This window comes from Garra rufa, chromosome 13 (assembly GCF_049309525.1).
Source record: "Garra rufa chromosome 13, GarRuf1.0, whole genome shotgun sequence".
Classification (NCBI taxonomy): Eukaryota; Metazoa; Chordata; class Actinopteri; order Cypriniformes; family Cyprinidae; genus Garra; species Garra rufa.
Genome location: NC_133373.1, coordinates 15,327,889 through 15,347,061, shown reverse-complemented (window position 1 = coordinate 15,347,061; position 19,173 = coordinate 15,327,889). Strand labels below are relative to the sequence as shown.

General features: G+C 37.0%; 2 protein-coding genes across 2 annotated transcripts in view; one reads left to right on the top strand and one right to left on the bottom strand.

Moving 5' to 3' along the window:
* Positions 1 to 5,966, bottom strand: part of kcnk3a (potassium channel, subfamily K, member 3a) — a 30,817-nt gene extending 24,851 nt beyond the window's left edge. The window contains exon 1 of the mRNA XM_073816724.1: positions 5,684 to 5,966. Coding sequence (XP_073672825.1) covers positions 5,684 to 5,966 — 283 coding nt within the window. The remainder of the gene's footprint in view (positions 1 to 5,683) is intronic.
* Positions 5,967 to 9,769: 3,803 nt separating this feature from the next.
* Positions 9,770 to 19,173, top strand: part of LOC141348628 (venom phosphodiesterase CdcPDE-like) — a 62,887-nt gene continuing 53,483 nt past the window's right edge. Inside the window, exons 1-3 of the mRNA XM_073852897.1 lie at positions 9,770 to 9,972; positions 12,289 to 12,376; positions 12,572 to 12,700. Of these exons, the coding sequence (XP_073708998.1) occupies positions 9,844 to 9,972; positions 12,289 to 12,376; positions 12,572 to 12,700 (346 nt within the window). The 5' untranslated portion in view covers positions 9,770 to 9,843. The remainder of the gene's footprint in view (positions 9,973 to 12,288; positions 12,377 to 12,571; positions 12,701 to 19,173) is intronic.

Genomic DNA, 19,173 nt, shown 5'->3' with positions numbered 1-19,173 from the left:
CACGAGGGGGATCAGAGTAACTCAGAGCCATATGGCTCTGGCTGAAATACTACAGTTTCCCTAGTAACGGCTGTACACAAAGCAGCATTAACGTTGTTTTATCAGGCATGAAATGAAAATGCCAACGATACGTTTCTGAGGACAGTCGGTTCACTTCAGATTAGTGATGCTCCGATTGATCGGCCACCGATCATGATCGGCTGATATTGGCTAAAAATAGCTTGATCGGCGAACCCCAAAAGCGCTGATCAAAAAAGCCGATCACTTGACGTAAATTACTCGCGGGACTTTTTCACACGTGCATGCATGCCGCACAGGTAAACAACAGCAGAGCGGAGCTTACCAGTGGCAACATGAGTACTAAATTCTTTATTAGTTTTGTAAGGGTAGTCTTGTTATTGGGCATGTGACTAAGTCGTGTACAGAGTGCTGACTAGTTTTGGCGGAGAAGTTTAAGTTTACTTTTGGTTTCATTCTCTGCTATCTTCAGTGAGTGGTAAATGTGTGTGCTTGAATGTAAATGAATGTATCTTTCTATACCCGTCATATTGCAATAATGTTATCGCTGTATGTCTGATTGTTGTCATCAGTTCATATTGTAGTTCAGTCCATATAGAATGAGGAGAAACGGTGCGCGTGTAATTCACGTGCGTATGTTTAGCACCATTTTATCGCATCGTAATTATAATTAACGCATATAGATGTTCATGAGGTGAATGTTTATGTTTCCTTTATACAGACGGATTCTGATATATCATATTTAATTCAGCCTAAACCACATTTTACTACCTTTATCCTAATGACTGCAATGCTGGGTAATATAATCCTTACATCATCTTAAAAAGCAGCTACAAATAACAAGCAAAGAACATAGCCTAGTCTAGTGCAAGGTGCACTTTAATATAAATAAATCTCTTACCCATGCGGCGCGTGAAGGCGACGTGGCCACTCTATGCGTGTGTTTATATCATGACAAGTTTCTGAAGCATCCTAGAACCGACTCTCTGCACTGCATCGCTAAAGTTAGGCGCCTTTTTTACGGATAATAACATTAAACGTCTTGCTATCGTCAAACCCTGCTGAAAAAAACAGCATATGCTGGTTAGGTATGTTTTGGTGCTGGGATGCTGGTTTTAGCTGGTTTATGCTGGTCCTTTGCTGGTTCATGCTGGTCCTTTGCTGGTTCATGCTGGTTCTTTTGCTGGTTAATGCTGGTCCTTTGCTGGTTTATGCTGGTCCTTGACCAGCAACATGACCAGCATAAACCAGCAAAGGACCAGCATCAGCAACTGGCGATATCTCTAACTATCGTCGATACACGATACTATCGTCTACAACCCTAACTTGGTGTTTCTTCAAGATCTTGACTGTAGCCTATTTCTACAGTTTTTCTTTTCAATATAGTTAATTCAGAGTTAGTTTCATTTCAACAAATGGTGCAAACTCTGCTAGATTATAGATCAAAGATTCCCATTCCCCTGCCATTCTGTGATCGGCAGTGATCGGCAATCGGCAGATCATGATCTTGGTGATCGGTAATCGGTGATCGGCCCCAAAAATGCTGATCGGAGCATCTCTACTTCAGATACATTCATATAAAGATATCTGTGCCGCGTTTTGACTTTGAATAAATATGCGCACTGCACGTTTCAATGACATCATTGCCTTTTGAAGTTTAATCCAGCCCTATCGCCATTCTCGTCTTTCCGTCCCCAAATGTAAGACCTGCTAAATTATAATTAAGACTTTTCTTATACTATTTAACATATTTAAAACTTTTTATGGCCTTAAATTTGATACAACTAAATTGAGGAGTTTAAGGACCTGCATCTACTTTACGATAGCCCGTCGGGCAGGCGGGTGAAAAGTTTTGGTAGCCCGACTGGAAAATACAATATCCCCGGGATGTCGGGCTAGCGATTTTGTGAGCCCTGGAATATATATACATATATATCCGAGTCCTGATTGGGAGGTAACGGCCGATACCGATCGAGTCTGAAACCACGTGATCGGGCCCGATTTCCGATCACGTGAACGGATCAGGACATCCCTAATGATTTGTAAACTACTGATTTTGACGTTTGCATCACATAACCAACTGTATATGGCTTGTCTGACCAGGTCCATATGTAAAGTTTAGTAAACTTGCTCATTGGCTTACCTGATACAGCATTGCACTTGTGACACATAGAGCTTGAGTATGAGTCCAGTGAAACACGAATTACAATGAAAGAGCTGAAAGACTTGTATAGAGATAAAATGTCATTTTACTTCACGTTTGTGTATGTTAACACTATAATTTTGGTTTAGGGTACACTCTTAAAAAATAAAGGTGCTTCACAATGCCATAGAAAAACCTTTTTTTTAAAGACTTATTTTTTGGCATTTTTGCCTTTATTATGATAGGACAGATCAGATATGAGAGAAAGCAAAGTGGGAGAGAGATAGGGGACAGGAAGAGGAAGGGTCCTCAAGTTGGGATTCAAACACAGGACGCCCTGAGCGCAACAGTACTGCATATCCGTGTGCTGCCCACAAGACTATCGGTGCTGACCAGTAGAACCTTTTTGTCTAAATGGCTCCATAAAGAACCTTTAACATTTGAAGACCCTTTCTGTTTCACACAAGGTTCTTTGTGGCGAAAGAAGATTCTTCAGATCATAATAGGTAAGAAAGAAATGTTTTTTTTTTAAAGAACCTTTGACTGAATGGTTCTTTGTGGAATCAAAAATGGTTCTTCAATGGCATCTCTGTGAAGAACCCTTTAAATAACCTTTATTTTTAAGAGTGTAGGGTTTAGTGTAGTATGTTATTAACGCAGTAGCCTACATTATTTTTAAATGCGCCATTGACGTGACATTCATTCACACATAACAACCAATGTAATGCCAGATTCACAGTAATCTCTTTTTGGGAAAATTTAACGGGGTCATAAACTGAGAAACCAAAATTGCCTTAATCTTCTGACATATAAAAGCTTGTTGTACTATAAAAACATCCTCTCTTTGTCGTTAGTCTAAAAACAGCTAATATTGAAGGTAGTCTACCAAAACGACAGCTTTTGGAATGTTCTACTCTATGATGTAATAGTGTGGATAAGCACCGCCTCCACAGAAGAAGATCGACGTCGCTGCCTGTTTAGCCCCGCCCACTGATTTGCGCATAGGCTCTGTCCCAAATGGAACAGTTCATGTGCATTTGCGGTCTTATGGTCCAAAACACCGTAGGGTGTGCCATTCGTCATTTTAGCATTCAGAAGGGTGCTCACGAGCGCCCCCTTTGTGGCCGGTATGCAAAATAAAAAAACAATGCTATAAATGGAATCTAACTGCTATAGCATAACATACTGCTAGTATAATATAGTATGCCTGTTTATCTGACACATTTCAAATCGCAATGCACAAAATTAAACGTGAGTAGTCAGAGACATCTGAGTTCACATACTTATTTTAATATTTGCTATATTATATTATTTAAGTATTTTTCCAGCTTAGCAGCTAAACTAGTATGCTATAATCATGCCAATGGCAGCAAATGAGCTAAAAATATAAAAACTTAAAAAACACACAATTCTAAAACAGTCAACTTTACTGTTTTTTTTTTAAACAGCTAATTAATTAGCTGACTATTCTAAACCATCCTTAACAAGGAAGTTCAATGTCAACAAGAAGACTAAAAATACAATTAAGAAAAATTATATAATAACACTATCCATTAAAACTAAGTTAGTTCCTAAATCTTTTTTGGGAAAAGTAAAAAAAGTAAAACGCATTTAGAAAAGATTTGAATGATTTTTTAGCTATTGATTTATGTGTGGGTGAGTCACTTGCTGTAAAATCTTCCTATCTTTAAATCAATCGATCTAGTAACCATGCAAACTAAACCTGCCTGTTGGAAACAAGGATGTAACCAAATATTTGAGATACTGACTGACCCCTTGTCTGAATTTTCGGCCAAACACATCTGCATCAATATCTATGCTGGTTACGGTCCTGTTTGGTAATACAGAACTCTGGGCTGATAATTACAGCACGAAACTTCCACTAGACTAATGGATCAGGTTAGCTCAGTGTACTAAGCTGATACCACAGACCGCAGATAGTAAACAGTTCCTTGTTTACAGAGTGTCCTGCATTGACAATAAGGTGCTGGCAGGCTGGTTGCTTAACTGATGATTAGATTACTCATGGCAAGTGTACACAGTAACCTGATCTACAGTATAGCAGACACATGAAACAGACCTGAGCATGGATGTGTCTGATAAGAGAAAACGCAGTGTACATGACAATGGAAAAATTAATTAAGTTGTTCTAGTTTTTGTGAATCCTAAAATGGGGTTGGGATTTTAATATGATTTCAGTCCATTACATAATGATCCAAGTTCAGTCTATAAGAACCCTTGTGAAAAAGAAGTACACTTTATAACTTTATTAGAATAGACTTAAGTGTGAACCTGTTTGTAAAATGTAATGTTTATTGGAAACATAATTGTGATTTAATACAACTGTTTTAAATTTTACATTTGTATTATTTTCTCTTTTTTATAGTCCAATATAAAATGTATATAGTACAAAATGTAATGTAGTTTCTCAATCAATGACCCCATAAATAACTAACCATAATATTATACAAGAATTACAAATAAATATTTCATGTCATTTTAGATTAAGTACAGCCAGTCACACTGCAGGACAGTGCTGTCACAGCTCGACATGTCATGTCAGCTCTATATTTCCTATTGCTGAGACAATGAAGCAGAGAGACAAAGACAGATGAAGACTGGTCACTGAACATGGTCTGTTGGTCTTCTTCGGTTGAATTAAAAGACCTCGTACAACCCTGTTCTGTCAGTTAAGTGTCTGATTCTTCAAGAGCCGTCCAGTGTCACACATGTAGTACACTGCCAAGCTAAACCAAAGCCCACAGATGTCTCAATGCCTCTAGGAAGTCTGACTTTTTCTGAAGGTTGTGTAAAGTACACATAAGCTTTCTGTGTCCCTGCTGGAAAATCCAGTTTGAGCTGGTCGCAATGTTTTGGAACATAGTAGACGTGTTCTGGCTGGTCTTTAAGATGGTCATTTGCTTGACCAGCAACCTAAAAAACACTGCAGCCCCTTAGGCTAATATGAGAAAATTGTATGATTTCTTGCTGGTCCACATTGGTCAACCAGCCTGGACCAACTTTGACCATGTTAGAGCAGTTAACTGCCAGTCTAATTAGCAATTTAGAGCAGCTAAAAGGCGGTTTAACCCAGCTAATGACCATCCTAGAGTAGCTAGAATGCAGTTAGCAGTTCACAAACACACCATCTTAAACTGGGTTTTCCACCAGGTTGTGTTATTTAAATACTCCTAAAACGATTTACAAGGTTGCTACTTGTCAGAAAATAATTAAGTGGATTAATTCAGCGTTTGAAATAACAAAATATTATGTGTATGTGATATATGTGGTGATATTATACATTAAATGTCTACAATTCGCGTACTCTACTAATCAAACTGAGGTAAATACACTCACGACTCCCGGAGATTAGTGTACAACATAGGCGACCAAGAACTCATTTATGATTGTTTATAATCATATTAGGACAGTCTTGTATGAGAAACATGAACAAAATGACAGCAAATATAAAGTTTTATATAAGACAAATTAACAGACACGAGATTTGAATGTGTGACATACCTATGGTGGTAATAACCGTGATGGCGAAGTAAAAGGAGCCCGCGAACCTCCACTGGACCCCAGCCTTGTGCGGCTTCAGCTGAAGCACGACCCGCTCCAGCTCGTCAAAATTGAGTTTGCTCAAGTTGTACTTGTCCATTAGCTCTCGCTTTCGATCGTCCAGGATCTTCTTTTGGGTGATCTCCATCTTGGACTCTAAAGCGTCAAAAACAGCCGCTCCGACGAGCAAATAAGTGAAAGTGCAGATGATTAACACGAGGGTCCTGATGTTTTGTCTCTTCATGGTCAGAGCGAATGAAATGAGCCGCAAACTTTGAGGAGTGATGGTGATGAGGAAGCACCGGGCTGTTTCATTGCGACAGGGCTCACTGAGCTGTTCCTTCAGCACCACGGGTGCACATGTGCCTGTTGGGTCAACACATCTCAGCCGTGTTTCATCTTCATAACCTCCCATTGGTACAAAACAGGCAGTTGATTTACAGACTGATTTTAAAGGGACCTCTGAAGATGGAGCTAAACGTATTATCTATAATAACCTCATTTTATGTAGATTGGGTTTAGCAAACTTGAGGTAAAGTAGGGCAAATAAGAGCAATGAAATGTAACAATGGTTCATAAATAAATTTGCATGACATCACCATAATGGAGGTGATCAAGCTTCAACATCTAACTGACAAGTACATGAAAACTTGATTCTAAAACACTTTTTAAAGAATGTAATTATTCAGTGGTAACTTGCATTTGTTACCTTAAAGAGCTATTTATACCTGATTTAGCGATAAAAATTAACCCAGCTAATTTAGATGTTATAATTTTTTAGTTAACATTTTTTCAGTGTAGCTTTCAGGTTAAAGGGACTGTTAAAGTTGTTCCAAACCTGTATGAATTTTGTTCTTCTACTACCCTGATAGCACGTACATCACAGAGACGTCTATTTGACGTCTGCATTTACATTTGCAAGACATATTTTTTAAGTGTTTGCTCATCTGCAATACATCTATAGGACATTTCCTTTTAGATGTCAAAGACATCTATTAGATGTTTATGATTTAGAATGTATCTAAAACTGACAACTTACAGACATCTGTCAGATGTTTGTATACAGCAGATGCTTTCCAGATCAAGTGATCTTTAACAGACATCCTACAGACATACTTTACGTGAGCTATCTGGGTATATATAGAAGAAGATATTTTGAAAAATGTGGATAACCACACAGTTCTGGTCCCCATTTGGTGGCCAAATTTATAAGAACACTAGTATTTTCACCAGCTAAAAAATGGTTTTAAGTTAGTTATTTCTATCTTTTGCTGTAGTGTGTTAGTAGGAAATATCAGTTGTAAACATCCAGTGAGATTTTTGTTTGCACAAGGAGTCTGACAACAGTCAGTGCTTCACAAAGAGATCTGATCCCATCATCATCCAGTCTGTCTGAAATGACATGAAGAAACAGAACAAACTGAGACAGACTAAATCCAGCAGAACTGTGGCAACATCTTTAAGATGCTTCTAAAAACATGAGGATGCTGTCAAAATAATGTCATAAATATATTTTCTTTATCAATTAACTAATATTTAAATCAACATTGGTGTGCCCACGTTTTTTCAGGTAGCTTTGCAGGTCACTCATAAAAATAAAGGTGCTTTAAAAGGTTCTTCACAGCAATGCCATAGTAGAACCATTTTTGGTTCCACAATAACGATCCATTCAGTTGAAGGCTCTTTGAAGAACCGTCTCTTTCTTACCTTTTTTAAATAATCTGAAGAACCTTCTTTCGCCACAAAGAACCTTTTGTGAAACAGAAAGGTTCTTCAGATGTTAAAGGTTCTTTATGAAACCATTTAAACAAAAAAGGTTCTTCTATGGCATCGTGAAGCATCGTGTAGGTCTTTTGAAGCATCTTGGAGACGTTGCCACAGTTCTTCTGGATTTAGTCTTTCTCAGTTTGTTCTGTTTCTTCATGTCATTCCAGACAGACTGGATGATGATGGGATCAGATCTCTGTGCGGCACTGGCTGCTGTCAGACCCCTTGTGCAAACAAAAACCTCACTTGAATGTTTGGAAAAGTAAACTGATATTTCCAACTGACACACTACAGCAAAAGATAGAAATAACTGACTTAGCTCCTGAAAATATTAGTGTTCTAAAAAAAAAAATGTCCATACTAAGTCAATGGCTGCATTGAACTATTTGTTTACAAACATTCTTCAAATTATCTTCTTACGTTCAACATGAGAAAGTTATACAGGTTTGGAACAACTACCCTGGATCCTATCCTATAAAGGTTGGATGTTTTGTGATATCCAAACTTGTGCTACAGCACATGGCTGAAAGGGATTTTACATGGTTTCTAGTTACAACCTGCTAGTCATGAACTGGTTCAAGCTGATCTAGATAATGAATTAGCTGGACTACCGTGTTGTTGGGCTGAAATCAAGCTGGCAGACCTTAATTAAGTTGGTTAAAGCAATTAAGTTTCCTTTCACCAGTAACATACCTATCAGCAAAACTTTAAATTGAAGAGTGACGGACTTCAATTAGGGTCACACAGACTTAACGATACTGTAATTATTATAATTTTATAGAAGAAATTTGTAGTATTTCATTGTTTTAAGAACACTGCCTCACTCAGCTTAGGATCTATCCCACAAAACTATGCTCAAATGTCCATATCACATTAAAATTACCGCACCCTATCATTCAAAAAATTACAACGCTTTGCAAAAATTCCATTGATGTTGATCAATAATTGAGCCTAACGTAATGACCTCTCTTTGTATTGTTCATTCTAATTAGATTCCCTCCGTTTCCTGAAGGATGCGGTAAGTGAGACTAAATGAGTTAGGAACGTGATACTGTCAGCTCAGATAATCAGCCTCGCTGGCTCTGCCCAGATTCCGACAACAGATATCACAGATATTCCACCAAAATCAACTGCAAAATAGAGCCATCTTCATCTGAATGGAAAGCAGTGTTGTATTCATCATTTTATGGTTTATGTTGATATGGCAATTCAAAAAACATTTCTCGTTTCTTATAGTGAAGTCATATATAGGCTAAAAATGACAAAGTTTGTGATGTTTATCATGATCCATAATGGCTGCATCATACATAGGTCAAATGACTTCCACTCTTCCCTGTATATCGTGTTTATATAATTACTAAATGTCAGGTAAATGATTAAATGTACATTCGTCGACTAACCATGAGAGGGCGTGGTTGTGTAATATATCCATGCACCAAAGCAGACGCAAGCTCTTTTTATGCATATTAAGGTCATAATGCACCAATTCATGTGAAATCCGACAGAATGCATGCAATAACAAATAAAGCCTTGAACCTTGATGTTGCAGCATATTTTGCAGCCACACAGTGTGCATATTTCTATAGTTGTTTTGCCATGCAAATTACAGCCAACACATTTCCAAACCAGTGTTTACCTTAGAATAAATCTACCACACTTTAACGTGTACTTCAACTTGCAATGTCTATTCGACATATCCAAATTAAAGTTTGAATCCCCAGAACAATTCAAAACACGGTTGGCCTAATTTACCACATGTACAACAGCTTGTCACAGGGGCAGTACTCTCAAAGGGACACCTTACTATTTATCCTCTAAATGGTTCATAATAGCCTACTACCATAAGAGTACATGTTACTATCTTAAAGGTACACTACTTTAAATTACTAATATGCGCTCTTTAGGGTAAAGAAGACCTTCTTTATACCTGTATAAAGGTGTCTCACTGAGGATACTGCCCCAGTGGCAAGCAGTTGTACCCCTAAAAGTACAATCTTTGCACTTTTTTTTTACAGCAGGCTACTCAAAGCTCTTACTGTTTTAAAAGTTAAAGCGTCAGTGAAATAAAAGAAGAGCTGTTCCAAACACGGACAGCTAGGATATACATCGCATATCGACAGATTAAAGGTACTTTCAGTGCAACCAGTCTTCGCCCCAGCTCCTTCTCTCTCTGGTTGAAATATAATTACACAGAAGCAGAGGGCATGTGCTCCCGCTCATGTTACCTTTGGTTGACTAGACTGCAGCTGGGCGGTCCTTTAACTACACGAGCTACAAAGTCACTAGAGAACAAAGTTTGAAATGAGTCCCTGCAAAACAAACCTGTGCAACGCACACTGAGCGCACGATCAATAATGGATTCAGCCAAGCGGGATGAACACATGAGCGAGCACGCAGCCAACCTACTGGGGACAGGACAGCGGTCTAAACGGACACAAAGCGCCACAAAAACAAAGTCAAGATACTTGAAAATCCTCTGTGCGGTAAGCTAAGTCTCTTGGGACACTACAGGGGACATACAAGCAGTTTAGTTACTAAAACTAGGTTAAACAAACAACCCATGACAGAGTCAGTGCTACACATTTAACTTGTAATCTTAATAAGGATAAATATTTTATTTTATTTATTAATTTGAAGATTTAAAGAAGTTTACATACAGCATATTTCCACAAGAACACTGTATAATACAGTATGGATAATTAAGTTAGATAATGAGACTTAAGTGCCACTTCAAATCAAAACAAGAAAAAGATGTGTTTTCTAAAATACATGTGTTTATTTCTAAGAGAATTATATTGTATGTTTTTCTGCTGTTAAAACTAGGCTGTTTTAGCATCATTAATCAACAGGACTCCCACGACCAATGAAAACCTGGAAACAAATGTGATATCCAGGCCAGAGAAAGTCAACAAAGTGAATATAATCTTAAGAGTTCATGGCAACTTGCATTGTAATCAAGAACAATGGGAAAAGTCATGGAAATTCATTTATCCAACAGAGCCGGAACCATGTTTTTTTTTTTTTTTTTTTTTTTTTTTTTTATAAAACAATACTGCACTGTCTAAAGCCTGAGAAAGCCAAAAAGCAAAGCTGTGAAAACAAGTAACAAATGACTGCACTGGAGCTTTGGAGGAAATGTTGGTCATTACCTCTAGAAGCCAGCATACAGTAGCTCATTGTATAATGTAGCGGTTCAGTATCTCTTTGAGTTTAGCTATTCGAGAACAGCAATCCATCGTTTTGATACTTCTTTTTATCACAAATGTGCAAATTTGTGGATTGTGTGTGCAATATTTAATACCTTGATGATGTTTTTAAGCAATACTAATGTATTTGACTTAAAATGCATCCTTCACCTCATTTAAAGTGATTGTTCACTCAACAATGAAAATCCTGTCAGTGTTTACTCACCCTCAAGTTCTTGCAAACCTGTGAGAGTTTCTTTTTTCTGCTGAGCACAAAAAGTCAATGGGAACCAGAAACTGTTTGGTTACACGTTTTTCAAAAATCTACATTTGTGATCAACAGATTGAGGGAGAGAAGATGATGACAGAACTTTTGTTTTTGAGTGAACTATCACTTTAAGCGAATAGCTGCAGTCACCAGCAGGCTAATGGCTTGTTATGCATTTCTGTATTAATCATTAGTTAGAAGTGTTGTCTAGGAAGAAAACTTTCAAATGCTTTCAAAATGCTAAAAAGAAAAGCCCTGGTTTTGATCTAAAAGTTGCATATTACCTAATGTTTTCCTAAACTTCTGATCTCATATTTCAGCAACGCTTTATTTAAACTGAACAAAAAGCTTAGAGGGAATGAAAAGTGTGTGCAAATTTAGTGAAATCACACTTCCATTGGTTCAGTGCTCAGTGTTTTTGAAGATACACCTAGGGCTGTCACAATTATGAAATTTGCCTGACGACTGATTGTCTAAGTCTCTAAGAAATAATTACGATTATGATTATGATTATTAATTTTATGCTTTAAGACATTTGGTAATTATGATTATGGCAATTAATTGTCTGGCTTTTTTTCTGAATGCTTTGTGAGTTGTCACTTTCATCTTTTAACATTAAAGTAATTATACATATATATATATATATATATATATATATATATATATAAATATAGCATTTTTTCCACCAGGACACATTCAGTAGATAAAAAGTGACAGTAAAGATTTAAAATGTTACAGAAGATTTCTGTTTTAAATAAATGCTGCTTTTTTTGAATAATCAGAATATGCAAGCTAAAAAAATGATGGTTTTCACAAAAATATTAAGCAGCACAGCTGTTTCCAACATTAATAATAAGAAATATTTCTTAAGCATCAAATCAGCATAATAGAATGATTTCTGAAGGATCATGTGACATTAAAGACTGAAATAATGGCTGCTGAAAATTCAGCTTTGCATCACATGAATAAATTACATTTTAAAAATTATTCAAATAGAACAATGTTGTTTTAAATTGCAATAATATTTTAAAATTTTTACTGCACTTTTGGTCACATAAATACAGTCTTGATGAGCATTTAAAGAGATTTAAACTTTTGAACTGTGGTGTACAGTATGTGTCCACAGGAACTGACCTTTTCTTAGTAGTGAAATGCCAGCACAAAGACCTACAAAGGCTAATTTCTGCTGATCATTTTTCCAAGCAGGATGTATTTAGCAACATTTATGTCAAAGAAACTTTTATTATTACACTATTTCCTAAAAAAACAGCAAATTATATCTATGCAAATCTTAACTGAATCTTCTAACTTCAAGTTTTGTTCTCTTGTTTTTTGTTTCTTTATAGGTCCTTCTGCTTGGCTTGCTGGCTTTAATACTCACAATCATATTTATACTCAAACAACGTTGCAGTAATGAAGGTATCTCAGGTAAAGGTAGGTCACCATTCATAATCTTTTTTCATATAATGGTACATTATATTACATATGCAGCAGCTATTATCACCCTTTAATCTATTGTGTAATGCCTTTTGGAGTCATTGAGCTTGAAAATAAAGCCTTGTATCATTATATCCACATTAAATTTGAAATATCATACCGTCTACATGCTTTTTATTTTATGTTTTCTAGTTACTAATAGCTGTAGATATCGCTGCTTGTCCAGAAGTCGTGACTCTAATGCAGTGTGCCACTGTGACGCTGCGTGTGTAAATGAAGACACCTGCTGTCTGGACTATGAGGAAGTGTGTGTGGAACCAAGTAAGTGATTGCATGCATCTTGTTGCACCATTTCTCTTCAGATTCATGAACGGTCTCTGATTTCATGACTACATAGTTCACTTTTGACGTCAATGCATTACTGAATGCTGATAAAGCAGTAAAAGAAGAAAAAGTCATCATTTATTCACCCCCACATCTTTCAAAATGCACATGACTTTCTTTCTTCCTTAGATGCTTCAATAACAATGAAAGTAAATAGTGACTGTGTGAAATTTTAGTCTATTCCTGACATACAACAAGGCTTCAGAAGACTTCATTTAAATATAGTAAGCTTAGAGGCACAAGGATGACTTTTGTGAAGACTTTTTGTCATTTTGGGAGCTTGGCAACCCCATCCACACTGGTAAAACTTCCTCTTTTATGTTCCACAGTGGAATGAAATGCAAGGATGAGTAAATGATGACAGATTATGCTGTTATTTTCATATTTTAAGTATTTGATTTACACTGTACTTGCATATAATATAATATCAATTAAATGAAAGACCACTTTAGTATATTTCTTAACACACTTACAGTGTCTTGCGAAAGTATTCATACCCCTTTATTTTTTCCCCACATTTTCTTACAGTATGTTGCTGCCTTATGTTAAACTGCTTTATATTACTTTTTTTCCACATCAGTGTACACTCCATACACTATAATGGAAACAGGTTTTTAACATCTTTGGAAATTTATTACAAATAAAAAACTTAAATGATTCCATTGCATAAGTATTCATACCCTTATCTGGGACAGTTAAAATGTAGTTTATGAGCATTCATATTGCTTGTAGTTGTCACTACACTTTGAGAGAATTAACCTGTTGCAAATTCAATTGAATGGGTATGATTTGGAAAGGCACACATGTCTTAATATAAGGTTTAACAGCTGAAAATGTATAAAGCAAGCCCTAAGGTAAAAAAAAAACAGTGTGCATTGAGCCACACATGAACAAGTATTCAGAAAAATTCTGCTGCATTGAAGGTCCACAGAAGCATGTAGTCCCCATTACCCTTAATGGTAGAAGTTTGAAACAACCACAACTCTTCCTAGAGGTGGCCTTCTGGCCAAACTAAGCAATTGATGGAGAAGGGCTTTGGCTAGAGTGGTGATCAAGAACCTGATGGTCACTTTAGTTAAGCTCCATGAGTATGTATGCAGATGGGAGAAACTTACAGAAGGACAAACATCACTGCAACACTCCACCAATCTGGGCTTAATGGTGGGGTGGCAAGACTCCATTCTCTCCTCAGTGAAGACACATGAAAACACACTTGAAATTTAAAAAAGGACTCGAAGGACCCTCGGATTGTGAGAAATAATATTCTGTGGTCTGATGAAATTCAACTCAACTCAACATTTATTTATAAAGCACTTTCAAAACCATAGAAATGGACCAACGTGCTGTAAAGAACGAATTAAAACCATAAAACAACAAAAAACAAGCAAACCAACACAACATAACATCAATATAAATCATACAAGAAAATCACTCACATTAACAGACCCAATCAGACACCAAAAGCCTGATGAAAAAAAAAACCAAGCCTTTTAGTTCTTTTTAAAATTGCCCATGGTTGACGAAGCCTTTATAAATATCCTTCAAAGTTTGGGAGCTGCAACTGAAAAGGCACGGCCTTCATTACGCCTTAAACGAGTCCATGGAACAGATTGAAGTAAATTTTGAGAGTAGCGCAACAACTTTGATATTGATAAGGTGACAGCATATCCTTTATATACCTAGGAGCCTGATTGTGCAATGCTTTGTACACCAACATTAACACCTTGTTTTGGATTCTATAATTGACAGGCAACCAATGGAGAGAGGTCAGCATGGGTGTAATATGATCCCATTTTCTAGTATTAGTTAAGAGTCTCGCAGCAGCATTCTGCACATACTGAAGTCGGGTAACTGATTAGTCACTTAAACCTAAATATAAAGCATTGCAATAGTCCAATCTTGTGGAAATGACAGCATTAATGACAGATTCCAGATCCTTAGTTGAAAGCACAGGTTTCAATTCAGATAACTTCCTCAACTAAAAGAAGGATGCTTTCACAACACTGTTTACCTGATAATCAAACCACATATTAGAATCAAAAATTACTCCTAAGTTCTTCACAAAACCATGCTTGTTGTTTGACAATAAGCCACAACTCTCTGGCAGATCATTCTCAGTACAATGCCATAAATCTGTCTACAACCTCCTTAAACAATCGTGATGGGGAATATCATAAAATGAGGTGGTTGGCGTTGGATGCACAATGATATCCTTCAGCTGAGCAAGAGAAATGAATTCAAATTTGCTTAAACAATGAGAAGGATTTACTGAATCAACTACAGCATTTCCTACTGATAAAATGTTAGAACGTATATTATCAACCTTATCCCACACAGGTCTTTAGATGGAGTTGGAAAGATATTAATAGAATATAATTAAATTCCAAGCATCATGTTTGAAGGAAACCAGGTACTTCCCATCGCCTGCAGAGTACCATCCAACACAGGTCTTTAGATGGAGTTGAAAAAGATATTAATAGAATATAATTAAATTCCAAGCATCATGTTTGAAGGAAACCAGGTACTTCCCATCGCCTGCAGAGTACCATCCCAAAGTAAAGTGTGCTGGTATCAGCCTCATGCTGTGGGGCTGTTTTTGAGTGGCACAGACTGAGGGACTCGTCACAGTAGAAGAAAAGCTCAGTGCACCAAAATATTGAGATAACCCTAATGAAAACCCAGTCCAGAGCATTCAAAACCTCAGGCTAGGCAGAAGGTTCACCTTCCAACAGGACAGTGACCCTAAGCACACAGCAAGAGTGGCTTATAGACAACTATGTGAATGTCCTTGAGTTGCCCAGCCAGAGCCTGAGCTTGAACCCAATCAAACATTTTTGTAGAAACCTGAAAATGTCTGCCAGACCCCGTCCAAGTTGACAGAGACAATTGACAAATTTGGATGCGCAAATCTTGTTGCGTCATACCTACCTGTAAAGGTGCTTCAGCTAAGTACTGAGTTAAGGGTATGAATACTTATGCAATGTACATATTTCAGTGTTTTTTTATGAAGCTGTGACGATTCTGTTTTTGCTTTGTCATTATGGTGTATGGAGTGTAGATTGATGTGGTAAAAAAAAGTCATTTAAAGCGATTTAACATAAGGCAGCAACATAAAATGTGAAAAAAAAATTGCAAGGCACTGTAAGTACAGATTGATGTTCACGTATACAATAATGTTGAATTAAAAGCTTTACTTTAAAGTACATTTTCAGTAGTGATGTACTTAAGTCCTACTTAAAGGGATAATTCTGTCATCATTTCACTCACCCTCCACTTGTTCCAAAGCTGTATAAGATTCTTTCTTCTGTTGAACACACACACAAACACAAATTGTATTTTGAAGAATTTTGGTAGCTACCATCAACTAGTTTGGAACAACTTGAGGGCGAGTAAATGATAACAAAATTAATTTTTTTTTTGGTTAACTACCCTTTAAAGGTTGTATCAGCGATTTCTAGCCTAAAACATAAAGTGTCAATTTCAGCTGACCTTTCATCACGATCCGCTCGCTGCCTGCCCCATAAATTGTCTGTGAAAAAACCGCGTCTCTCTGGTCAGCCTAGGGTCCGAGATATGCCAAAAAAACAATCGGCACTACCAACCTTTCCACACATAAACAAACATTGTTCCAACCAATCAGCGTCAGGGGTTTGGTGTTGTGGTCTTTCGCTCCGCCTCCCTCACATCCCTGCACCAGTAGGAAAGTCCACAACACCAAACTCCTGACGCTGATTGGTTGGAACAATGTTTGTTTATGTGTGGAAAGATTGGTAGTGCCGATTGTTTTTTTGACATATCTCGGACCCTAGGCTGACCAGAGAGACGCGGTTTTTCCACAGACAATTTATGGGGCAGGCAGCGAGCGGATCGTGATGAAAGGTCAGCTGAAATTGACACTTTGTTTTTCAGCCTAGAAATCGCTGATACAACCTTTAAGTTGGTCAAAAATCTATTGGTGATTGGATATTAAAGGGGGCATCGGATGCCTATTTTCCACAAGTTGGTATGATTCTTTAAGCTCTTCATGAAATGTCTGCAATATACTTTAGTTAAAATCCCTGGTTGAAAACAGCTCTGTTCACAGCAAGTCATTTTGGTGCATGCCTCTTTAAATGATAATGAGCTACTGCTCTCTACCCTTTCTACAGTTTTTTGTGTATTTGGTGGCACACTAGCATTAAAAAACAAAGCTAACACTTTTACATTTAACCACAAAACACCTGCATTGCTTACAAGACGTTGTCGCTACAGCTGCTCGAGTGCAAAAAAATGGTACACAGTGTACAACTGGCTGAGGATGGAAATATTCTAATAAGGGATAGTCCATCAGTGGTCGTGGGCGGGGCTTAAGCAATATGACGTCATAATGCTTAGAAAATCAAAACGGCTTGATTTAAGACTGTTTAGGTTTTTGGGGAATAAAAAAAGAAGTGAAAGGATTTTTATCATGGTAGGGTTGTTGTGTTCACACACTGCTAAGACATTTATATGCAAACACCATGTAAAAGTGAATTTTGCATATGTTGTCGCCTTTGCTTAGACCTGCATTTAGAGCTGGCCTCTTGTAAATGGATCACCTGAGAAAGTTGTTAATTCAAGGTGTGAACTCTCCCGTGGGTCATGGTAATGTTATACTCATTTGTTTACTTCGAGGAAGTGTTAAATTATGTTTTGTTTTTTAGAGGCTTGGCAAAGCAGCTGTGTTCGTGCATGTGTCTGAGATAGAAAACGAAAAGAAAAAAGGAAGTTATATTTATAGTATGTGAACAGACACTGACCATTCATTCAGGGCTGTAACAGCCAAAAAAAAAAAGTCCTGCAAACATTGGAAACAACATTGGTCTGTTTATACCATCAACACCCACCTGTTGAAATTCCCTCAGTGAAGTGTTAGTGCTCTGTGGTTTTCTGTGAGTTTGGGCTTAAAGTCCCTCCCTGTAGTTTTTTTTTTTCCTTGATGTTTTGAATCAGCTGTACTTTCCAGCACAGTAGCCGAATGTTCCTCCCTGAGGCGCCTGCTCTGTGCACTGCATGTGTGGGATGGATGGATTTTGCTTCCATTTGGTAAATTGCATATAAAGGATCAGTGACTTTTGGTCTGCTGAGAGACAGACTCTTTTCCTGTCTCAATGTCTCCTCCTGTCTCATTTTTTTTCACATGTACAATACTTAAGAAGTTAACTGCCGGTAAAACAGCTGCAGCTATTTATATCATACATGCAAAAACCCACAGACCTACATTTAGAATGCCTTTTGTTGCTTTATCCAACATCTTAGTCCTATATAAAGCTTTACAGATACCGATATGTCTCAAGATGAGCACTTCTACCAACTGCAAACACACGTGTGCATAATGTTTATCTTGCCAGCAAATGCTAGACCTGGGTGTTTAAAAGAAAATTTCTTTATAAATACTTACTCTGTACTTACTCTCATGTTTCCCAAACGTCTTTTGTCTGTGGAATACAGTAGTCAGCATTTGAAGTGGATCATCAAAGTTGTCCTAAAACCAAAACAATAGCTGTTTTTGTTAGGACAACTTTTATTAACTTTTTTGATCCACTTTACTGCTATATACTGTATTTTGAAATCTTCCATAGATTAGTCGTGCAGTTTTTGCTGACTTGCATTCCTCAGATCAGTCATGCTGACTTGCATTGTATGGACAAAAACATTTTCATCTAATTCTTTTGAATTTAAGAAAGAGTAAATCAGGGATTTTTTAAAGATGCATGATATGTGGGAATCATTATTTGAAAGCAGAACAACCAAGCAGTTTTAAATGATAGAAGTAAATTTTCTAAAGTGTCATAAATGTTAACAAAAACTGTTGCAATCAAAATTCAATCCCCAGAGACTGCAGTACTTTACAGATATAAGGACTTTAAAAAATGCATCTGTAACACTTTACTGGCATATTAAAAGCGATTGTGTCAATACATAATGTAATATTTATAATATAAGATTTTTTTTTAAATAATACAGCTATGACACAAGTATTCAACCCCTATTCAACATTGTTGTTTTTTAGTCACTTATTTGTATGGTGGGAAACAAAATGGTCTTAAAACACCATTAAACCTTTAGAAACTCTTAGAAAACAGAATAAGCTGTAGCGGTTACACATAAATACAATTAGCCCATGCATGTGCTGAAGTAGCAAATATGACTAATAAGTCAACAGAGCAAATATGTCAACAGAGGCTTCACAAAAGCTATAGAGACACTATAGTGAAGCAAAAGTTCAATTACTACTTGAAGTCGGCTACATAAAGATTTCCAAGTCATTAAAAATTCCTGTAGACACAGCTGGTTGCCTTTGAGCTTAAAATATGTTGAAAAGAAAGCAGAAAACCTTTGAGGATGTGAAGAAAAAGCACAATATCATACAATGTTTGATCAGAACAACT